The 25175-nt window shown below is 38.4% G+C and overlaps 1 protein-coding gene and 1 long non-coding RNA gene across 8 annotated transcripts in view; one reads left to right on the top strand and one right to left on the bottom strand.

The window, feature by feature from the left end:
* The window catches only part of DACH1 (dachshund family transcription factor 1), a 475022-nt gene extending 452198 nt beyond the window's left edge, over positions 1-22824 (bottom strand). For all 7 annotated transcript variants that reach the window (XM_054013430.1, XM_054013459.1, XM_054013449.1 and 4 more), the window contains exon 1: positions 20023-22824. In XM_054013430.1, the coding sequence (XP_053869405.1) occupies positions 20023-20735 (713 nt within the window). In that variant the 5' untranslated portion in view covers positions 20736-22824. The remainder of the gene's footprint in view (positions 1-20022) is intronic.
* On the top strand, positions 20647-24378 carry LOC128828660 (uncharacterized). Its single transcript, XR_008443220.1, has 2 exons — positions 20647-20725; positions 22817-24378. It is a non-coding gene; the product is annotated as an uncharacterized LOC128828660 (long non-coding RNA).
* Positions 24379-25175: the final 797 nt, after the last annotated feature.

The following is a 25175-nucleotide window of genomic DNA, read 5'->3' as shown; positions in this document are numbered from 1 at the left end:
ATTAATTCAAATTGGAACAGCTGCAGAGAAGGGCTACTAGAATATTCAGAAGAATGGAGAAACTTCCTTATGAGAGGAGACTTAAGGAGCTTGGCTTGTTTAGCCTAACAAAAGCGGGGGGAAAATATGATGGCTCTCTATAAATTCATCAGAGGGATTAACATGAGGGAAGGAGAGGAGTTATTTAAATTAAGGGCAATGTTGACACAAAAATTAATAGATATAAACTGGCCATCAATAAGTTTAGGCTTCAAATTAGACAAAGGTTTCTAACCATTGGAGGAGTTCTGGAATAGCCTTTTAAGAGGAGTAATGGGCACACACAAAAAATCTACCTTGCTTCAAGGTTGAGCTTGATAAATTTATGAAGGGGAAGGAAGGTATGATGAGATTGCCTACAATTGCACATGGCCCATTCATGACTGCTATTAACAAATACCTCCAACAGCTGGAGATAGGACAGTAGAGGGGGAGGACTCTGAGTTACTACAAAGAATTATTTCCCAGGGTTCTGGCTGGTGGGTTTCACCCACACACTCAAGGTCTAACTGATTGCCATTCTGACATGGGAAAAATTTCGTCCTGACCCCAAATATGGCGGAGATTCTGGCGGGTGGAGGAAGGGGTTCACCTTCCTCTGCGTCAGAGACAGATCACTTGCTGGTTTGAACTAGAGTACATGGTGGAGTCTCTTTAACATGAAGTCTTTAAATCAAGATTTGAGGCATTCAGTAACTCAGCCAGAGGTTATGGGCCAATTGCAGGTGTGGATGGGTGAGGTTCTGTTGCCTGCGGTGTGCAGGAAGTTGGACTAGATGATCAGGATGGTCCCTGCTGTGTGTCAATGAGAAAGTCACTGATCATTGCACGTGAACGGAGCCATGAAAGTTAAAAGCTGGCATGTCCATAAATGAATAGATTTATAAAAAATCAAAAATGCCATGGCCACATGAATATCAACTGGGGGAGGAGAGCCTTCCACTTTAAGACAAGCAATTCATCCATTTGTGGCTTTTATTAGTTCTTTATTCTTGGTCCTTGTAACCTGTAAATTCCATTTCCTACTAACAAAACTAAATTGAAAGCTATTAATGTCTCCTGATTTAGCTTCCCTTCCCCCTGTAGTTCAAAATAAAGTGAAAGTTATCCTCAGCCTGGCCTGTCATGGTGGGCAATGGTCCAAAGCATGAAAACTGGGTCAAGTCATCCTTTAAAGCTAGCAACAATATAGGCTGTAATTGTAATTATTTATATTTTTCAGTTTAATACTGAGTTTTATCATTTTTTTAACTCATTTAGCTTGTCAGTAAAGCCTACATATGCATAAGAACACATTATCTGTATTAATAAAATAATATCTACTATATTCATTCTTTAACTTTTTTTTTTCAATTTATATGTCCATTGCACCATTTTATAATTATAATAAGACACTCCAGGGCATGTGTTGTGCTGGTACATAGCAACTTCTCTGGTGGTTGAAATCATTCAGCCCTTGGACTTGTGAATCACAATGCACCCACGGCTTGCAAATCCTAGCATGACACATGTCATGTCATATCTTATTGCTTTAATACAACCCTTGCACTCCTATCATATCACCAGTAGCTAAACACTTCAATACAGATGGTCACAGCACTGATGACATCACACTCTGTGGAATGTATTACTGCTACAGACCACATGCTGGCTCTATAAAAAGCAAACACATTTATCTTTAAACTTTGGATCACTTGGGATGAATATTTAGACTAAGAACCAAAACATTCTTAATGGTGACTTGTGTAATTTTGTTCTAAAGTGGTTATGTAGTTTTAGTGAATCTCAATGGACTTCTCTATTGGTTTAAAACAGTGGGCGAACAGTCTATGCTTAGCTTTACTACACATTTGCATGACAAGAGTGCCAATGAGTTATTACATCAAACATTCCTAGGATATGCCCGGCCAATAGAAATGAGTAGAACCAGTGCTCTAATCACTGTTGAAATCATTGATAGTGTTGTCTATCCGCACTATGACAGACAAAAGCTGAAATGTATTAAACATAGCAATCCATCATCCTGCAGATGGGAAGCAGGAGCCAGCAGAGTTCAGATGGAGTGACTCCCAGTGCTAACAATGGCTGAAGTACTGACAGTTCAGTGCTCCTCTGCTACTCACTAGGCTTTCCTCTGAGCTTCGTAAGAGCTATAGATGAGGAACAACCTGCTGAAGAACTAGGATTTAAATACTGTAGATATTCTAGTGGTAATTATTCTAACCCATAAATGTCCATAAATGAGCTTAATGAGTCATGAATTCTCTCTTTTTTTAAAAAAAATTATTACATTAAGTAGTGCTGAATAGAAATAAATACAAGATTTTTTCAAGAAAATCACCAGAAAAATGTCATCAGCATAAACATCATCCAAACACCTGAGATGGTTACAAGCTAGAAATCTACCACCAGTACATGGGGACATGGCAAAATATATAAATTAAGGCCTAATTTTGTGGAATAGGTTATAATTTCATCTTCAGGAATAGAAAGTTTTAGATGACAGAGGAATGCCCAAATGAATTTGAAGAAAAATTAACACCAGAGCAAAGTAGAGTTATTTGTGAAAGTTGAATTTTCTTTCCTGACTTGTTTCTTGTAGGACACATGAGTCATACAATATAGCCAAAGGAAAAACTGCAACTGCTAACACCACATTAGTAAAGTATAAAAGGGAAAGACACTTTTCTTAGCATTTCAGCCTTGTCATTTCCAATTTTCTGCTCTTTGGACATGCTTGTATTCAAATTCTGGAACATCTATTCAGCATATCAATCCTAATTAGACAATCTGGGTCTGGAAAGGATGAGAGCTGGGTCATTTGCATAATTTAATCATAAATACTCAGTGATACATATTTCCAAATGCATTTGTACAATTATCTTTTCATCCTTGGGGCAATGGTATTAATATGATTAGGCAATATTTCTGGAAAAAACAGACAAGTATGCACTCTTTTTAACTGCAGCTTAGGGCGATATGAAAAATTAATTAATTTCTGAAGAAAATCAATTTCTGTACGTGACCACATTAGACATTGCTAAACCAAGACACAGAAACCTCTTTCAATCAGAGCATTTTATCAGCCCCTTCCAAATTCTGACCATTATGTGAACGTTTCAATAATAAAATTGTTCGATTATTTTAAATTATCTTAATGAATAGGTATGAAAGAGTAACTATTTTTTCATGTTACTCTGATACATATTTTGTTTTAAAGAAACACTGTTTGACCAGTCACTAGGAAACCTTAGCATTTGGTCTGAACTCATCTTATGTGATCTTTTATTAATGCACACTACACCAATTGAATTCAAGGACAGCAGGAAACAAATCTATCCTGAAATCATTAGCTGAAAAAACAGAAATAAACTAACCTAAAACATTTTTTAATTAATATAGGCCTGTTTCCTTGTATGTTTTGCTATAAAGAATTAGATAAGGTATGCCTTCAAAAGAACCATACTCAATACAAAAATGTTGTGACATATGTGGTATACAGCCAAGCACCCAGGTGGCTAATCTCATTTTTAGAAGAAAGCTACAGCTTTGTGTGTTAATTAGCGAAAAAATACATTTATGGTTTTATATGTACCATCTTTATTTCTTCTCAATCAACAGAAAAAGTAGAAATTACTGCATGCAAATGTTCAATATTCATTTAATTTGCATGAAGGTGCTTGAACAAATTTTTTATTCTAACAAGCTCATTTTTCATGCGTTTTGTCTTTCATCCTAATCTAGCATCTGTCATTCCTTTTTGAAGTTATTATCGGCCCAATTCCCTCTTGGACATGGTTGCTGGGTGACCGGTATCTTAGCACCCACTTTGACAGGAACAGATGTGAATCTGATCAAGAGATTTCCCATGAGTACCTGAAATCACAAACAACTTTCGTGAAAAACAAACAGCCTCACTGTCATGGTCCCTCTCTTAATGCCTCTCCTCTCCCGTCCCCCCCCCACACACACAGAGAAAAAGAGCACCAGAAAGTTAGTGGAGAATTATTCAGTCAGTTAGTTAAATATGTATTGTTATTTTGCAGTTGTCCTAGTGTATTTCTAATTGTTCCCAGATTAAGACAAACTCATGGTTTTGAGTTTTCATAACTACCCTTTTGATACTTTGGAATCTGATTATTCCAAACCCTTCCACATTTACATTACTTTAGTCACATAAGCAATCCCCTTCAAGTCAATGGGACTACTCATGTAAGTAAAAGTACATATGTGGGGGGGTTATGCCTAGACTGCAGCTAGGACTGAGCCTTCCAGCCCTGGCAGACAGATTTGGGGTAGCGGGACTTAAGTTATGAGGCTAAAAATAGCAGTATGGACATTGCAACTTAGGCTAAAACTCAGGCTTTCAAACCCACCCAGCCACTTAGGCTTAAGACCCTGAGCTCCAGTCTAAGCCGCAACATCCATACTCCTATTTTTCACGCACTAGCTCAAGCCCTGATAGCATGAATCACCTGGGCTGGGAGGCTTGCTCCCAGTTGTAGTGTAGACATACTCAGAGCATCTGCAGCTTCAGGGCCCAGTTTTATAAATTGGGAGCTCAGATTTTGTTCACCAATATGCTCTTTGATTACTGATATGCTTTGACTGCTGACATGTGTGACACTCACAAATTAAAATTCTGCTTAATGTTCTGCCATTTAGGCCCCAATCCTGCAGACATTTAAACATGTGCACAATTATATTCCCAAAAGCAGTCCAACTGAAGGTCTCTAAAGTCATCAGGACTTTCATGAAAGTAAAATGACACTGATTCTTAAGTGTTTGCAGGATCAGGACCTTTAAATATAAAATGTAAAAATTCATTGCTACATATGGTACAAGGAAGAGTTTGCAGAAGGCTGGTAATATCAGTTATGTGCCTGTGGAGTTCCTATTTTTGGACACAGTACAGTGTAAATAAATTCCTCCTAGTTTCAATAAATTCCTAAAGGAAACTTGTATATTTTAATCTGTGCAAAGAAGAAAAACACATAGAAAGATTAAATAGAAATTCACTTTCATTCAGGATTATTTATTTTCTTTTCCAGATTTGCAGAGTGGGATTTCATTATGCTCTATTACACAGTTGCCCATTCTTTTGACACCAGTATTCCATTCTGACATCAGTATCGCCCCTTTGCCAAACAGTAACAGATGTCTGGGGCCTTAGAGGTCAGCTTCCTAGTGGAAGAATAATCAGTGACACAGAGTGTCACTAAATGTAACTTGTTTTATTTACACATATACATCAATCCTGGAACAAAGGTGGTCAAAGGGCATGCAGGCAATTCCTTCTTTCAGGAATCTCCAGCCCAGCTCCAATACCAGATTTCCAGTGAGCAACTCTGCCTCAGGAATTGACTTCAATCAGAAACTAAAGCAAAGAGCAAACTCTTTTGCAGGTCACACAGCTATCTTTCTAAGGAGTACTGCCTCTACACAGAACCTTGCAAAGCAAAAAATTAAAAAAAAAAAAAAAAAACACAATGTGTGTTCCCAAGACTGAGCATTTGCTCAAACACTAAGAAAAAGAACTTTGAAAATTATGTGTAACAGCACCACTTTCCATAACAATAAACTCAGATAACCTGTTATTGTTACCTTGTCTCCTCACCCTCTGTTATGCATTCTATATCACTCCTCAGCACAGCCTGTCCTTATTTCTACTGTAAACTCTTTGAGATAGGGCTGTCACATAATATATATTTGTACAGCACCCAGCACAAGGACTCTCCAATCCTAATTGGGGCCTCTAGGCATTATTATAAAGACAAATAACAATAGATGGAAGGTCGGAGTTCAGAAAGAGGAGAAAAGCAATTGGATTTAAAAATTTCTGGATCTGAATTAACCACTTCTTCTGGTTTCTTGCTGATCCAAATGGGAAAGGGCTTATTTCCTGGTTGTAGTTTGGACACTGCTAAAATCTCAGAAAAATCACATTTCAATCCCAGGTCAACAATATTGCATCAACAGCTGATCTCATAATATTTCTGTCCTTTAGGGTTGAAATCTTGAACAGCTTACAAGGTCCCACTTCAGTCTAATCCAGCCATGAGGCCTAGACCTATTCTAAATTCTACTCTAAACCTGATCTAGATCCAATCCCTGCCTCCTCCACCCACCTTGTCAAATGACCAAAACAAACAAACAAAAACCAACCACTGGGAGAGATTTTTAAGCACAAAGGGCAGGTAGGGTTTCAATGGGAGGTGGGGGCATAACTGTCCTTTGTATCTTTGAAAAATCTCTGGCTACCTGTAATGACACAGCGTATCAACTCTTTATAATAGCCAAAGCAGATGATGGCATCAGTAAAAACTTAAAATATCAGAAAAAAGGGGAGAAGACTGACCTCTGAGAAAGAGAAATATTGAGAAAAATAAGGTTTGTGTATCATTATGATCACTTTTACGAGTCTACTATAAAATGACCAACTAATTGGCCTTTTCTAGTTCACATCAAAGATGCAGAATGAAACTGAGAGACCCTGTGACTTCCCTGCCCCGCACTATCCTAGTCAAATGAAAAAGTGGCCCTGAAAAATAGTCTTAGAGATATGCTATATCATCAGAACCAGACTGGAAAAATCCATGGACTAATTAATATTGACCATAGAGAAAAGTTCAACTAGTGTGCAAAGCAACCAAGTCTCATCTCCATATTTGGGAGTGGCAGAGCTGGTCAGGAAGGGCAATTCCTATATTTCACAACTTCTATTTCTTAGCATGTAACACTTCTTGCTGAAACCATGGCAGTTAGAACAAACCTCGGACAGCTTGCAGGTGAAGGCTGATAGCTCCACAGATCATGCTCTGTTCCCAGTTCAAGGTCATACAAAGCTAGGGACCATCAGCTCAGGGGTTCCAGCTGATCTCAACTGTTGGGACAGAGCAGACTGCCACTCCTAGATGATCAGGGCCCAAATCTGTGACTGTGTCTAAAAATACACCTCTACCTTGATAGAATGCTGTCCTCGGGAGCCAAAAAATCTTACTGCGTTATAGGTGAAACCTTGTTATATCGAACTTGCTTTGATCCACCGGAGTGTGCAGCCCCGGCCCCCCGGAGCACTGCTTTACCATATTATATCCGAATTCATGTTATAGCGGGTCGCGTTATATCGGGGTAGAGGTGTAGCTAGACTTGTTCAGCCACTTTAGGCCAATTCCAGCATTGAACAACTTCTTCCAAGTGGGAAAGATTGCCTTGGAATAGGAAATAGTTTCCAAAGTTGTAGACTCTGGAAGGTTTGCAGAGCCTTTGTGGGATAATAGTCATTGAGGCAAATTTAGGCTGAACAGAGCACTTTGTTAAATACGTCCAGTTTCAAGGTGATTTCATTGTTGGTTTAAATGTGCTTTGTAAGCATGTAGTGAATATATTCTGTAGTCTTAAACTTTTTGCAATTTATATCAAGATACCATTAGATCCTGTAAGTATGAGAATACTGGAAACTAAATTGTTAAACATTAGAAACATTATACATGCCTAATGTAAAGCAAGTTTCTAAAAATATCCACTGACTACATTTAGTAGACAACCAGGTGTTGGCCAGTGGGGCAGGGAATCAAATTTGACCCATAAAGCTCCAATATTTAGGAATGAATTGAGATCAGTTCATTTCTTTCCCATGGGGTAACCTGTATAAATGTAATTCTATGGTTTCATAAAAGCAGGTCAAGTTTCTGTCCCTTGGGGTCTTTTGGCAATTTGAAGCACAGCAGCACTGTTCTTGGCTACAAGTTCAAATCTGCATGCATCTTGGATTGTGAAAGGAAACAATTAGCTTAGCAGAAGAGATCACAATACACTTTCCAGAAAGAAAGACAAGAATTCACAAAATATCTAAAATGAGCTAATTATTAATTAGCTATAACCTACCATTGCCAATGAGAATGCATTTTCTAGCTCTATAAAATAAATGATCTATATTCTTCTTTCAAAAATAGCATAATAAACCAAAGAACAGATGACTTATCACGCAACAATGCCAATAGCTTTAGCTGATGGTGTTCTTTATAAACTAAGTTTAGATGCCGAAGTGTTTTACATACGTAATCACTATTTTAGTACATTTAGCACGTGAAGCATCCTTCATAAAGAATTTTACAAAAATTATTTTATTATCCTTCACAGTATCATTGTAAGTATTATCCTAATATTATGGGTAGGTAAAATGAGATACATTGAGATAAAGGAACATGCTTTAAGTCACATATGGAGTCAGTGGCAGAACTGAGGCGAGAACTCAGCAGGACAAGTTTAGACACTAACCCCCATATTTACCACTATCATATAATTATATATTTTGTACAAAGTATGCTTTGTGAGGTATCATTTTAAAAGTCTTGATCTGTTGAACATTAATATCCTTTTGAATTGTACTATTGTAAGTAAGTTATGAAGTTTTTCTACGTATATGTTACTGAAATATATTGTGAGGTTGGGAACACCCCCATGTCACAAGCAAAGATCTAGAACTATAAAAGAGGGGAAGTGACATCATCAATTGGTCTCACTCCCCCCACAACTAAACACCGGGAAACACATCTGGAGGACAAAGACTTTGAACTGGAGGGGGGAAGAGGGTTGGAGGAGAGTTGTACTGTGTGTGTATTGAAGTTCTGTGACCTGTTTGTACCATCTATCAGGGTGAGACACTGTTTGATTCAAATCCTGTTTAGTTTATAGAACGTAGACTGCAAATGTATTTTATTTCTTAGGTAAGCAACTTTGATCTCTATCCTTACTACGTATAATCACTTAATATCTATCTTTCTATACTTAATAAACCTGTTTTATATTTTACCTAAAACACTGCATTTTGGTTGAAGTGCTTGGGAAATCTCAGCTTAGTTTACAAAGGCTAGTGTGTGTCCTCTCCACATCAAGGGAGGGGTGGACTGGGTAATGAACTTCACTGGTCATGCTTCTGACCAGGACAAGATGGTATAGTTCTGGGGTTCAAGGCAGCAGAACTGGGGGGAATTTACTGGAGCCTTTCTATTGCTGGTTCACGAGTGGCTGGGAGAAGCATTCATGGGATGCAATTGGGTGTTTCCCTGTCTGTGGATGCCTGTGTAAGTACAGTACCTTCCAGAGGTTTGTAGTTTTTCAACAGAATCACAGTGTGAGAGGGAGCCCAGGTTGGTGGAACGGAGGGTTCAGTGGTCCCACAGTTCAGGTTGCCCCCTGGAAAAACCCATCACAGTAGTACAATGTTTATTCTTATGTTCTAGTGCCATGTGGTCTGGAGTATGAAATGCTTCATGCTGAGAGCTCTGGAATGATAATTTGAGCCCTTTGGAGGCTCTCTATCTTTGTATGGTAGCTCCACCTGATTAGCAAGAAAAATATCTAACCACTATTCTCCTGATACCTTCAAGAGCCACCAACCAGTTCTGGACATCCCTTATCCTTCCCCCGCTTAAGACTGAATCCTCACAATTTCCATAGCTTGGCACAAAAGAACTCTACATTTAAATCTTGTGCTTGCAGTAAGGGAAGGAAGAGTCTTCACAAGGAACCCAAGATTTAGCTGAACCGGGCTTGTGCCCAGGTCTCCCTAATTCCAGTCCCATGATCTAATAACTACACAACGGTTCCTTCCACTCTGCCTGTGATTTATGCATACCTACACTTTCAGGAATAACAAAGTGGTTTCACAGAGGCCATGCTTTCTTCACCACCCAAAATTCCAGGATTTGCCAAAATGTTGTTGTGAAAGTACCTGATTTCAATTCAACTCAACCTGATTTCAACTATCAGATGTTTTAAAAGAGAGTTACAAATTACTGTATAAATTAGTAATACGAATTATTCTGGATCAGATTGCACCCTCTAAAACTGCATGAGGATCTCCTGAACCAAGGTAAAAGAGGGTGTGAGCCACCTCTTTGCAGTCATCCTCTACTGCACGACAGATGGAGGCACTCTGCAGGGTTCACACCTGTACAGGATGCCAGAAAGTGGACTGAACTTCATTCCACACCAGCCCACATGGAAACTACCTGTGAAATGTAATACAAGCTATACCATATTGCCTATGGAACTTCTCTTTGATGGAAATCTCTCTTCCAGAGAGAGTTCAGTGGGAAATTCCTGGTAGCACACTCAGAGACTGGGATGCAGGGAAAAATACTAGGGCTACAGAGCCAGAGCAAAGATACCAGACCTGTAAAAAATGGCCCTGGTGTCCTTTATAAACCAGGCATCCACTCAGTTTAGGGGCAGGCCCTAAAGCTCATCCCATGGAATGACAAACTTCACCACCTCCTCCACTCCAATGGAATAATGTGGAAGAAACTCGGCAGATGAATCCTTTTGAAATTTTCCTGGTCTTTACCCCTCCCATGGGTTGTGCCATGAGGTGGAGTCAAACCAATTTCGGTGTAGCTGTGACCTAAGATTTTTAATCTCAACATCTAAATATTTCACTGATGACCTACCATAGCAAATAATGTTATGAAATGTATTAGTTTGTTTGCTTTTCCTATAATTCACACAGGTATTTTCATATGCACAGCTACATGCTCTGAAATTTCTCTGTTAACATATTTGCATTATTACTTCTAAGAAGTGTATCTTATACTTGCACTTAGCTATATTTAACTACTGTGATCTTACAATTAAGCTTTTAATAAAACAAAATTAAAGCAATTCCAAGTTAAGGCTATAATTCAAATGATCCTAATGTACCATCATATTTTCTGTAAACCAAAGTACAAAACAATTAATTATAGGCCAAAAATCTGATTCCAGTTAGACCAGCCAGTATCAATCTGGAGTAACTTTATTTCCTACAGTGGAGTCACTCCAGACTGACACTGGTGTGACTGAGATCAGGATCTAGTCCCATGTGGTAGATTTAACAGGGAATGTTCTAATAACAGTTTAACAATCAGAACTCTGGCATTATTTTAGCTTTTATTTAAATCTAATTTTATTTGTGTTTCTATTCCTGGCCCCATTATAACCAAAACAATGGCATAAAAAGAGAGAATAATGATTTTTTCCAAAGATGGCACTACTGTATGTGTGGGTTTGTCATAATATTTTTGTAGGTCACATTATAAAATAAATCCTAGCAGGTTAGTTTTCATTGGAATAAACGGAACTGCACGTCATCCATGTGATATACGTAAGATAATGTTAAATCACTATGAAATTACTCGCTTTTTAAGTTTCAGAAATAATCATCTTTACTAGACCCAGTAAAGGTTATGAATATCAGCTTAAGACCAAAGCCTTTTCCTATTGAAATCAATGGTAAAACTCTCACTAACTTGAATTAGAACAGAATTGTGACATTAGTGCTTAGGGGTAGGCAGAGCCTCGTATTGTTCAAGAGCAATCCCTAGAGAAATGATGAAGGACTCCAAAAAGCATCATCTTAAGTGGAAGAACTGTGGCTGTTGTATAGGGCCTTGAAGATGAAGGGTTAAAAACACAGAAAATCAGAAGAATCCTCAGAACTCTAACAGCCATTTTTAAGGTAAGGGAGGAGGGAATGTATAATATGTAAAAGACATAGCTCATATTATGACTTTTCTACCTATGTAAGTGCTGATCATCTTAGTAACTGTACAAAGTTATTTTTTCTTCTTTTATCATTGGCTATTTGAGTTCTATTCCACTCTAGTTCTAAAAGAATTTAGCAGGACTAACCTGTACAATGACATTCAGTTGCTCATTTACAAGACACTAAATAATGCAAAATATTTTGTAATTGCCACCACAAATGCAAAAACAATATACCCTGACATGTTTGTATACTATATTTCAGGTGATTTTTAAGTATAGACCCTGATCCTACAAAGATTTATGTAAGTGCTTAACTTTAAGCATGTGAGTAGAATGGTTGAATGCAATGAGACAGCTCATATTCTCAAAGTTAAGCAAGTCAATTAAGTGTAAATCTGCAGAACTGGTGACCCAGGTTTTTGGGGGTTTGTTTTACATTTAAACAGATGTTTTCTATAGATGAACCTCTATAACAAAATAAACCACTTTTCATAGCATCAGACCACAAACAATGCAATTCGTTCAAGTTAAATACTTGAAATTCCAAAGTACTATTTCCAGTTATTAGAGTGTATTAAGTAAAAAAACAAAATTATTAATTTTACATTTCATCTAAATTTGAAAGACTGCAATTCAAAGTGACTTATTCTGTGATGCATTTTAAAGAACATTTAAACTAATTTGTTAAAGAACATGCCTAGAATTATTATAGATTAAAAGAATTGTAATATATTGTTTATACATTTTTTAAAAAAATACAGTAATTTTGTTATTGTTTTTTTTTCCTCAAGAAAAATCACCAATTAACTTTTTATTAGAAGCAGAGCACAACCACTAGAAAGTTTCTGGCACCCCCTGGAATCAAGGTTAAAAGATATGTAATTAAATATTAATCATTTTATATTATCCCTACCCAGTATTTGGTTTGTACAACAATATGATTTGTGATTGCAAACTGCTCTGTACATAGAAAAATGTAGAAAAGTATTTCCCAAAAGTTAGCTATTCAAAATTACTATCCAGTAAGAAACATTATGCTACAATACATAAATATCAAGCATATTCTGATATATGCTTTTTAAACAAGAAGCTTGTTGTTCAAATGTGTAAAATGCATGTTTATTTTCTCCCAGTACTTTACCATTACACAATTTTTACAAGGACACTAACTCATGAGATTCATTCTATTCAGAGTTATGCATTTCAATCATGACACCATGATATAACAAACGTGGGTGTCAATGGCATGAAAATGTTTGTAGCAGTTGAGTTAACAATTCCTTTTTTCTCCCCCACCAACATGATCCCATTTCTATTCAGATGTCTATTATTCTCAGTTGGCAACAAGGTGCAGTATACATACCTGCGCTATGACCCTTCTTTAGTCATATATCCTAAAGAACAAAAGGAGTAATAAAATAGGAGGTGCTTGATGGCTCTTTTTAGTTATCTGCTGGATTTAGCATCTTTTATTCCAGTCACATACCTTTATAATGTGCAAAGCAAAATTGGCCTGAAAGCCCAGCTCAGATCCAAGCTTGACTTGGATCAAAAGGAAAAACTGCCATGCATATTGGCAGAATTTAGCAATTTGACTAATTTCAAGAGGCCTAAGGATGAATAAAATTTTTTGACTGAAACACCTTCTCATGTTAATGGAAGAGAACTCCCAATTACTACGGTGAGGTACACCAGGAAATAATAATTTCACCTGATCTACTGTTTCTGGATTTTGGTTAGACAAATGATTTCAACCTTGCAATATACATAAAATTTCAATGTTTGATATTTTTAAACAAAAAATATAACTTTTTTCTTGCTGATTTAAAACAGTTTCATCTTCTCAGACAAGTTAAAAATTATACATCAGATACAACAAAAATATTTACTATAGTTGATTAGTTCTCATTCTTTGAATGGGAACACAACTGCATATTAACTATAAAGGGATATATAGATACTGCTAATCATAAAAAGAGAGCACTTAGGTTTCTTTTCAGGGGTGCAAGATATTAGCAACTGCATGCTCAAAACTGAAAAATATTTATTAAATCAAAACAATTATTACCATAAACTTTTAATTAACAATCCACTTATATAAGGTTTAAAAAAATCTACACTGTAATTTTACAGTGTCTGATACTGTACTTGCCATATTAAAGTAGGGATGTCGATTCTACATTTTAAACCTCAGAAACATATTTAAAAGCAAAAAACATACATGATGGGTCCCGTTCTGCAGACCTCACTCATGCAAGCAGTTTTATTGGCTTCAGTAGGCTTGTTCATGTGAGTAAGGGCTCCTGGATTGGGCCCCAACTGTACAAACAAAACCTGATCCTTCTCTGACCAAAGACAGTAAGAAAACTCGCACTATGTTCAGGAAGAAGAGGAGTACACTTTTCCTTTTCATCCATCAAAAATAAAAAATCATTGTGTGGCTTAAAATGACAAAAGTTGAGAAATTCAATTAACGATGAAATTCCATATTTAAGAGACCACACTTCTTTTCCAATATATTGTTCTGCTTATGAAATAAAATATCAGAAATTGTTATAAGATGCCCCTGGCAGAGAACCATATTAGCTAAATAAGCAGAACAAGGGGAGTTAAGGATGAAATTACTTATTAGAGTCAATCTTCTGGCTTTTATCACTTGAAATCATACACTTGCCTTTATTTTAAGCATAGAGATTTTGTTGTGAATTGCAGTGAGGTTTTTTTAAACAAATTAAAATGACGATGAAAAAAAGAAACATTCCTCCATAATGCACATTGTAGAAATTATGTATATATGAATTAACTCTCTGGCTCATAATAGCTTTTTGCAGATGATTCTTCTGCTCTACCATTTAAATACATATTTAGGCAACTAGAAATTTACTGTCAATTCATATTATGTCAGTCCACATTATGGTGCTGTTACAGTATTCACATTTAAAGATTATTGAAAAAATTACTGCTCATGTGCAATACATAATTTGCAAAGGTTAATAACTTAACTATTTTAAAACAATGAATGGAATTAACTCAGAATATAAACCAGATGCCCAAAATGTTATTTTTAAAACAATCCACATTTAAGTTGTAAAAGAACAAAACAAATCTAAAACCAATAAAACCAGTTATATGGATTAAAATAGGCAGACACACTGTATGTTTTGGGCTTTTTGTGGATTTGTTATGGTAATTTTTATGAAACAGGACATTTTCAGTCTGAGACTGTGAATGCCAAACTTCAGCCTGGAGTTAATCTTAGCAGCTAAGTTATAAAACTCTTACATGAAGAGGTTATACTGGAAAGGCTAATGGAGACTTACCTGTACCAGACATCTCTATAATAATTTCATATATCAATAATATAGCTCCAGAAATAAAGGATAAAAATATGAAACTGCAATGTAGTGTATAAAAATATTCATTCTTCATTTTTATTGCATGTTACAAGACATGCATTCTTAAATTCCATGTTTCATCTACAGTGTACTTCAGATGATGTATCACACTGATAGACAAAAACAACTGTTTGGAATGACTTAGTAACAAAACCCGGAAAGACAGGAGAAATATTAAATGGTATTCAGACAATAACTTTTTTCTAACAACAATTCCAAAAATATATTAGGCTAATCTACAAAAGCTAGTTACACACACAAGTATTAAATAAGGTCAATAAGGTCTGTTTTACTATACTTTACTCAAAGTAACATCCACAGGTATATTGAAAATGAGATTTTAACTAATAGGGCGCATTATGCATGAATATTTAACTAATAAGTATTAAATCTTTACTTAAACTTTTCATTTACCATAATAAGAATATTTCTATTTTAACTAAATTGCTTAAGAAAGTTTGCAGATTATATTTCGTAATTTAGCTATAACCATTTCTTACCTATAACAAAACAGTAAGATTAGAATCAGTCCCACAGGATTTAAACCCTGGGAATTTTACAGAAAACAAAGAGAAAGACAATAGTTTATAAAATCAAGGACTAAAATCACTTACTGGCAAACATGCAAGTGTATCTCAGTGTGATTCCATATGTTCATTATTCCTGTTTAGTTCTCTTAATAATGATTACTAAATAACTAATGAACTGCCAAAGCATACGAAACTCTGTCTGTAAAAGATTTGTTAAAAAACTGTATAATTCTATGAACACTAACAACATTTCTAGCTCTTTCAGCTAACATAATGATGGGGTTAATCAAACTGCATGCTTCAGGACATAAGCTAATCACCTGGACAGATCAGGAAGGAATTTCCCCCATGATCACCACTCACCAAACACACCTACCATGCACAACTGGCTAGGTACATTGGTGGGGAAGAATAGACTACTATCAGAGACTGAGTACCAGATTAAAGGTGAATGGTCTGATCTGGTATGACAATTATTATTGTATTTCACAAAACTCACTTTCAAGTTATAATTTTTACCAACTGATAAAGACTGAACTGGATAAAAAATATTTTTTAAAAAGTTTTGAGATGATCTCTCCCAACCTTTTAGTCTCTCCTTGAATATGTAGTTAATATAACTTATCTTCTGGCCTTCTAGAAATCTTCTTTGTTTATAAAACCTATATATATTCAACTTCTGCATAATATCTTGAAAATATATCAACACGAGTAAACTTCTAAACATGGATTTTATTAATTAGAAATGATTTGTGGTGTGCTATGCTGTGACTTGTTGACCAGCTCATATGAAATAGATATGGGCTATGGTAACCTATTTAGTTTGAATACATATTTTAATAAAGACAAATAGGAAAATCCTGCATTAGTGCAAAATTCTGTAAACGAGTACATGCTAGTTCCATGTGATGTGAAAGGAACAAAAGCTAGCAAATGTAGACTCGAAATATTGCAATGGAAGACAGGTGTTAGACAAACATTATTTAATCCTCTATCCTAGTGATATTCTGCATTCAAAAGCAGTAATGTCATTTGTCATGTTTTTAAAAATTACTATCAATCAATAATAATTCTCCATTTTCAGTATGAATATCAATTAACTCAGTCAATAGCATCTCCAAGTACCAGAAAAGATTATCATATACTGGCCACAGGATGGAGGAAAGAAGAAAGCATGCCTTTCCTCTCTACTCAAATGGGACCTGATCCAAAGCCCATTAAAGTCAATCCAAGGCTCCATGGAGGGGACCAGTGCAGCAAAATTCCACAAGTGCTCTGGGACACAAGAGACCGGAAACAGTCAAGGATCAGTGGGTACCAACCTATAAATCCTACATAGATAACATCTTATGAATAATATACTAGGGCTTGTTTCATATATAACTGAAAAAAATTGGTCTCTAACAACTTACAATCTTTTTTACATTTTTGCCTTTTAGTTTGGCATCTGGCTATCTATCAGCCCCTGAGAGTCTCCTATCCATGCCAACCCCACTTCCTCCTAGAGTTACATAGATGCCTTGATTGCTACTTCCTGAAATTTCTGTCTGGTGACCAGAGCTTTATATGGAAAAGACAAAAGCAAAGATCAGTGTGAATGGGAAAGAAAAATCAGTCCCCACATTAGAAGACTTATGTTCCACTGATACAGAGAACTAATTTAGTAAAAAGGTACTTTAATTATTAGAATTATTAGAATCAAACAGACAAACACAGGAACCAATTCATTTTGCTACCTGACTTCTAAGTATTCAAAAGAAAATTCCCTGATGCTTTATTGATTTTTAAATATAGTTGCCACTGCAGTTAAAATGGTATATTTTGGACTAACACTCATAAAAACTTTTCAGATCTTAAGAGTTTAGTTTACTTAGGGTAAGAAGTAATAAATATCATTTAATATCTTTTCAACCAAATGGTTACCATCTATAAAGATTAAGGTTCATTTTAGATAAATTATAATGTTTTTCATAGCAATTGATAACTAATTAATCAAAATATGTAGATAAACCAAATGTGATATTTTTCACAATAAATTAATAGCTGTGTTGAAATGCACATTTGATTAAATAATGGATTACCCTTGACTAAGCTATTAGCATTGTCTAAAGAAAAAAAAATTAATGTTACTCCAGTGCATCAACTGACTATGGTACAAATATACGGATAAAATATTTTGGGTGTTAGGAGTATAACAATCTGTCTGTAAGATTTACACTTACATTTTTAATCTCAAAAGTAAGTTTTCCTTCTTGAAATAAGAAACATCATTCAGATAAAGTATACTGCAACTGCTAGCCTGAAAAGGCCAATTTATTTCAACGCAATCAAACTATTCTAATATCAATATAGTCTGTAAAGATACAACTTAATTAAAAACAAACCATTTGCAATGAAAGAAAAATCATATTAAAACATGTCCAAGGAAAGACACTGTAAACCAAATACAGTTGTGTGTACTGAAGATGAAATTTAAGCTTGATCAAAACTCACTGAAACACCATGCTTTACTTGTACATACTGCAACTGGCATACATACTGTAAGTCCTTTCAATTAAGTTATTTGGTTAATGGATATACAAATAAGTCTACTCCAATACTGTTCTTTAAGGGCCAGGTTTGCTCATTCCTGTCTATACTGTAATCCCTACTATGTTGGATTACAACACAGCAGTCCCCTGACACTGTTGAAACAGTCAATTTTGCAGTGTTGACATGGCCAGCCTATGTTTTGACCCTGTTCACAAATCCTGTTACAACTTGCAAAAGTGGAAGGACTTAGTCACAAAAATAAAGTTGATATAATTTTTGATGTCAGTCTTTTTCAATACATATACACGACAGGCATCCTAACACTACCTTTATTATTCTTCATTTACAAACTCATTTGATTCCACCACAAGCAATGTCTAGGACTCAACACATGGCCAAGTAGTTACACAGGTACATTAATGCTCTAAAGTTATTCCTGGGTATGTTTGTCCTGCTCCCCTGAATATTCGAAAACTTCAATAATCAAGCTAGAAATAAAGGCCCGAATAAGTGCTTTCCTTTGCCTTGCCCTAGGATAATGAGTCTAGCTACTACCCCCAACTAATTCAAGGAGAGAGAGAGAGAAAAAATAGTCACACCCAGTCATTACAAAATGGAATGAACAAAGTCTCATTGGGGGTTAATTCCCCACGTGTTGCTGATGCTGTATCTTAAAAACTCACAAGGAAAAAAGCGAAACCCAAATTATGAGTTGGAAGAGCCTGTTTGCGTTTAATGAAAATATCAGCTGACAAGAGAGAGACTCTGCTTACAGACTCTTTAATGGCAAATCTGAGCTACTCTATAAAGTTTCCCACCAAGCTCCGGAGCCGTTTCAAACCAGCAGACCCCCCAGAAACCAACGGGGGCTTTGATGAAGTGAAGAAGCTTCCAAACACTCTGCTCTTTAGCTCACAGCAGTTGTTTAATTCCCGTTGCCTCCCTTTCCTAATCAGACAGATTTAGTGGTAACAGCCCCATTCTTTCACTCGCCGTTTTTAAGCAAGCTGTTATTTCAAGAGGAATTTCCTCTTTTGTCAGTTCCCCCCCCCCCCCCCCCTCCGGTTGCGCCAATTTTAGATTATCACTGGCTGCCTTTGTTTGAGTGTCTTGACGTGTGGGAGTGTGTCCTGCGATCTGTCCCGAGCTGGAATGCTGCCCTCCCTTCCCATGTGTGATTCACGCATTATTGTTAGGAAGATGCACCGTAATATGATTCAGCCCTGCCAAATCCCCTCCACACTTCTGCTTCCCGAGTCACCTAATCCGGCCCCTCACCTCGCTCACACACCTGCTTCCCAGAGACTAAGAGCAGGACGGGCCCGGCGCTTTACAACTCTTCCGCCACCGTCCTCTGTGGCAACTGCCGCGGGCTGTCACACATCTAGTTGCCCCTTTTGGAGCTGTGCCCGCGGTGGCTCGCCTGGGGCCACTGGCTGTAGGGCCGCCGTTCAGAGAAAGCCCTGCCAGGGCCAGTCAGCTGTGCGCCGAGTCCCCGGTAGTCTCACGTTCCCCACCCAGCCTCCACATCACCTTTCCTGGGCGCCCGGTGGCGGTTTATACAAATCAGCCCGGGGGGAAGGGGCAGCGCAATCACTTTGAGCCCAGGGTTTAATATCAGCTCTCCCCTTGCACCGCCTCGCCCCATTCCTGCGCCTTGCTCATCCCCGGTCAGCCTGGGGGGCGAGAGGCGCACAGCACTGGGGGCGGGGGAGGCTGGCACTTTAAATGGGCTGAGGAAAGAACAGCCCCCCCCCCCGCACCTTTCTGGCCCACATTCCCCAGCCCCGTGCGCCTGGGACTGGCGAGAGCCTGGAGGGGAGGAGGTCAGTTCGTGCGGCCGCGGCAGGGAAGAGGACAGGTTGCTTCGGGGATGGCTCAGCGGCACCACCAGGCAGAGGCGCAGGGATTGTCCGGGCGATGTGTCAGGGCTGCATGTGTGAGGGTGGGACAGAGGCGGGGGGAGGGAGGTTAGGGGGTTAGGGGAGGGTCTTTACCTTGCGTTGGTGCAGTCGTTGTATAGGGTCTCGAAATCCTTCCTGGAGATGAGTTTGCAGCGGTTCACGCCGGGCTGGATGGCCCCCAGCCCCCTCAGGATCCGGACCTGCTCCACGTTGCACACCACGGGCGTGATCTCCAGCCGCTTCAGCTTGGTGTAGACGGTGTGCAAGCCCCCGACCAAGTGCTTCAGGAAGAGGTCGAAAGCCTGGGGCAGGCAGATGAGCTCGCAGCCCTCCACGGTGAAAGAGGCCACCTTGGCCCCCCTCAGATCCACCATCTTGCACTCATTATTCTGGGGGGTGTTCTCCACCGGGGACGGGGTCGAGTACACCGGCTTGCCCGGCAGGCTGCTGCTGTTGGCGGTGCTAGCGCTGGGGGTAGAGGTGCCGCCGCCGCTAGCGCTACTGCTGGTGCCCAGGCTGGGGCTGCAATTGTTACCGCCGCCGCCTCCTCCGTTGCTGCTGCTGCTGCCTCCTCCGCTGCTGGTGGTGGAGGTGACTGTGGCCGCCGCCGCCGCTGCTGCTGCTGCGATGGGCTCCGGCCGGAATAGGTTCGTCCCCGAAGAGGCTGGCGGGGGAGCGATGGAAGGAGACGGAGACGAGGTGGCCGACGAGGTGGTGGTAGTGGTGGTGCAGGCGGCAGAAGTTGAGATCGGAGGTGGAGGGGGGACCAGCTGGGTCGGAGGGATCAAAGCAGTCGGTACGGCCATGGTCACATATACGAAGGAGGGGGGGGGAGAAAAAAGTTGCCGCACGGACAAAAAGGGAGGAGGGGGCAGAATGGGGGGGACCCCAAACCAGCTACCGCCGAGAAGGGGGAAGAGTGAGAGACAGAAACGCACAAAGTGTCCCGCAAGTGGGGAATGAGGAGAAGTCCGCTGCGGGCGGTAGCGTTGGGGTTTAGGGGAAGGGGGAGGGTTGTTTGTTTTGTGGTCCTTGCTCTAGCACCAAGTTAAAGATGAAGGTGAAAAGGGGGAGGTTTGAAGGACTTCGGTTCTCTCTGGCAAGTACATGGATCAAAGATTGAGAGGGGAACGACAGAGAGAAAATGAGCTGAAAAGTGCTGGCTGCTGCTGCTCGCTGCTCGCTCGCTCTCTAGCTCTCCGGGCGAGTTGTTGTTGTCACACGGTGCAGAGGGGAGGAGCTCCGGCAACTTGAAATACCCTTTGAAGCAGCAAAAGCCTCACTCACTAGTATTAACCCAAATTATCCAACCAGGAACCCGGAGCAAAGAAACGGAGAGAGAGCGAGATCCCTCTTCCTCCTCCTCTCCTCCAGGAACCGTTAGATTATAGGGTTCATGTTTCATCTCAGCAGAGACGAGATGTAATTTTCCCAACACTTCCAAGCGACCGCTTGTCCACACACTGGACAGAGATCCAAGAACGTACCCAAGTTTTTCCGACAGGGATTCGCTGCCTCTTTCTCATCACATAGAAACGGGGACTGGGGGAGAGGGGCGGGGATCTACTCGGCCCCACACCTTACGAGGGACTATTTACTTTACGAGTAGCACATTTATTTGAGAAACAGAAACACTCAAACCCGGATTATTTTTCTCAAGACAACAAACACGCCAAATGACAGGGATGCAAGTTAATAAGATTCCAGAAAGAGCATAATAATAATCAGTAGGGCTCGTTGTTTTGTGAAGGATTTGTAATGGTATGGAGCGTGAAACGCTACATAAGAAAGAAAAGCAAACGCAACAGTATTTCCAGAAAATAAGACGTTTGTGGCTCAAAGAACACTGGCCACTTACTTTTCCTACAATTTAGAAATAACATCTGTTGTGCTAAAGAATTACCCAAGTAGTTTTAAAAGGAATGAACAAGTGCCTATTTTCATCTATAGGCTCTCATGAACTTTTTGATCATAATTGTAAAGCTTTTCCACAAGAAAGGCATTGATGGTTGTATTTTGTAGTATACTCACGTTTGATTGATTGTGTTTTTAATAGCCACGCAAAATGAGGTCTCAACTAAAATGCGTGAAAAGAAGTAGTTGTAACATTTGTTCTAATAAGGCTGAAGTAACTTTAAATACAACAGCCAAGGTATTAGAGAGCTGAAACAGAGTGCTTACTCCCACCCTGTTGTGTCTAGGTATTGCAGCGGTCTGTGAACAACAGGTGACTGCAAGCCACACATCCAAATTTGATCTTTGATACTCTGCCCCCATCACCAGATATGGTGTAAAATTAGCTGTTGCGCTTGCCCACACATGCGCAATAACTTATTTTATAGGATATGCAGATATATATTTGAATTGTGGGTCAGGCCGCATACATGTTGTAGTACCTGGCAACCACAATGGTTTAAAAACAGAGTTTTAGCTTGAACTCCGAATTTCCCTTTTGGTTCTGATATAGGGGGTTACTTTGGCTTTTGTCTTCTATTTCTTTTGTGGGTTTTCTGTTTTCTTTTTTTAAGAGACAAAGAAAGAATAATGTGCACATAAGTATTTAGGCTTTTTAAACAATATAAATTATGTACTCAGTAGATTGTAACATCTCCTGTCCTTAGCCTGTTTTTTTGAAATGTGTATTATTTGTAGGAGACATGAATCATGGGATTACACGTCTAGATGTGTGATAAGAACCTTAATCTTAATTCTATAATATGGGGGAAATTCACTTTTTTTTCAGATTGCCAAAAGCTATAAACATTTTATTATGACCTGCTTGCTCACTACCTGTGAGGTTGCTCTTTAAATTCCAGTATATTTTAGTTATGAATACCAAAAGGTTTCTTCAGCGAGTGAACTTTTATTTTTCTTAATACTCGAACAGCTTTAAAAGAAGAAGAAGAAGAAGAAGAAGAAGAAAAATAGACTACCACACCTAGGTTTGAATATTATGCATCAACGGTGATATGGAGTAATTTTGCAAGTTACAAAGCCCAAGAAACGCAAACCAGTCTTAAAATAGGAATGCGTATGCAACTTTACCTATAGTGGCGGGGATCTGATGTTAGAAATACTTAAAAGGCCTGGAAAAATGTAACCGTATTGCATTATTTTATTTTCAGGTAACGTATCAAAGTTGTTGAAAACCCGCTGCCCATATTCGCTCTATTAATTTCTCTGTTTTCACTATCTCATACACATTCTATAGTCATAAAACATGCAACCGAGAAAGTTAATACAGAGCCGAGTACGTGTGATGTCACCATTTCACTTCAACTTCTGAATGAACTCTGAATTAATCCCCACCATCACCAAAAATATCCCTGCCATCTCACTTGCTCTTTACCTACTCTACAGCACGACGAGCTCCTGCTTTTCTTCTAATTGGGTACTTTCACGGACAACTATTGTGTTTCTAAACAGTTTAAAAATCTGGTTTGTAAGTGCTTACTACAACAGGTTTTGGTTAACGGTGATGGTTTAATGAAACGATTGGATTAGAAACCAACTCATTTAGGAAAGGGTTCAAGAATCTTCAAAGCTTCTTGCTTCGTAAGTGCTTCAAACGATTAACTACTGGATTTATTTTAACACAGACGCACACCAACAAATAATGATATTGCTCGTTTCCTCTTTTAAACTTTTTTCAAATTGTATTTTAATTGCAAGTCTATCCTTTCAAGAAATGATATTGTTAGACTTTAATTCTCCTTCCCCACACCCTAGAATGCATATCCGTAAAACTCAAAGTACTATAACTGATTTGAGAATTCTCCCTGTGTCAAGTGAAGACTTATGGTGCTGAAATCAATAAGACTGCTTAAAATTCAAAGACCTGCAAATCGTTCTGTTTGTCCTTTGATAGGGCCTGTGCTGATTAAAATGCGACCAAGAAAGCTTAATTGCTGCACTAATTAAGAAGTCTTTAATTTCATTCCTGGAATATTGTTTGAAGCAGGGCTTCTCTTGTGCTCACATAACTCTCTTTTTTTCCTCTGACCATTTCGATAAATGAGAATGTGCATTGGAACAACAAGATGAATAGATAGCTATAATAATTTATTGCTTAAAAAAAACCCAGCACCTGCTCCGGAGTTCACTATTTTATTAAATCCAGTTTTGCGGGCAGCTGTAACGTGTAAAATGCAATTAAGAAATGTATTGTAGCTGTTGCATCTTAAGTACTCTGATACCTGACCGCCTGGCACCCCCTTCTCCCTCCTCCACCCCCAGTTGTTACTGTAAATGAATTCAGTCAAATAGAAAAATATTAACTTCGGGACCGGGGGTGGGGGGCAGCGTATGAGAGGGAATTTTTGCAAGAAGATAGGTAGATTGTATGTCTGGATATGTATCACAATGTTAAATTCATGAACATGGATTCTATCTGTATTTATTCTGACTTTCCCCCCTGAAAAATATACTGCTCTATTATATTTCATCTTATCCTTGGCTATTGACCTATTTTGTTCACCGATTTTTCAAGTGGGGAAACTGACTAAAGGATTTCACAAAGCTTTCTATGTGATCAATAGCAATTTTTTAGGTTTATTCATACTGCATTATAATTCTGGCAAACGACTGCAAAGCAGAAGACTCTAAGGAAGATACAAATATTGACAAAAGGAAGGTAAGTTTTGTTGTGCTTTAAATATTTAGGCTCTCCGCACAACGACTCTTTTTTGGGGAGCTACCTGTAATTTTGCGGAGAGATTGAGGAAAAGGGTAGAAGGGGACCCTTATAGTGTACTCTCCCTGGATTCTAACAGGAAAATAGAAAGTTATAACAATCTAAGATGATATACTGGGATCTTCTCCCTCTTCCCCCAAGATATTTACTAAACCTTTACATATTTCTTGAAAACACGATTAATACATTTGAGATTGATGTAACATCTCCTAACAACAGGAAACTAGATATTGCGTTGCTGGAATTGTTGCATTACAGTCAAATTAGCCCGGGCATTGCCCAATATAAACACATACTGGATTCTTTTCAGTGACGGGACAAGATGATAACACGCTTAATAGATACAAAGAGAGATTTACCATTCCAAGCACGACGTCACGCTAATTATGTTTACTTTAATTGAAAGCAAGGTTTTGGGGAATCTGAAATTACTTATAGGATATTTTAATAAGAATAATAAAATAATAATTAATAATAATGCAAGTGCACCAAATGTTGATCGCAAACCTTTCAGTCTTTCGAAATCTATTGGAAAATTAAATGAAAAGTGGAG

Source organism: Malaclemys terrapin, chromosome 1, assembly GCF_027887155.1.
Source record: "Malaclemys terrapin pileata isolate rMalTer1 chromosome 1, rMalTer1.hap1, whole genome shotgun sequence".
In the NCBI taxonomy this organism is placed as follows: Eukaryota; Metazoa; Chordata; order Testudines; family Emydidae; genus Malaclemys; species Malaclemys terrapin.
This window is presented reverse-complemented; position numbering and strand designations above follow the sequence as displayed.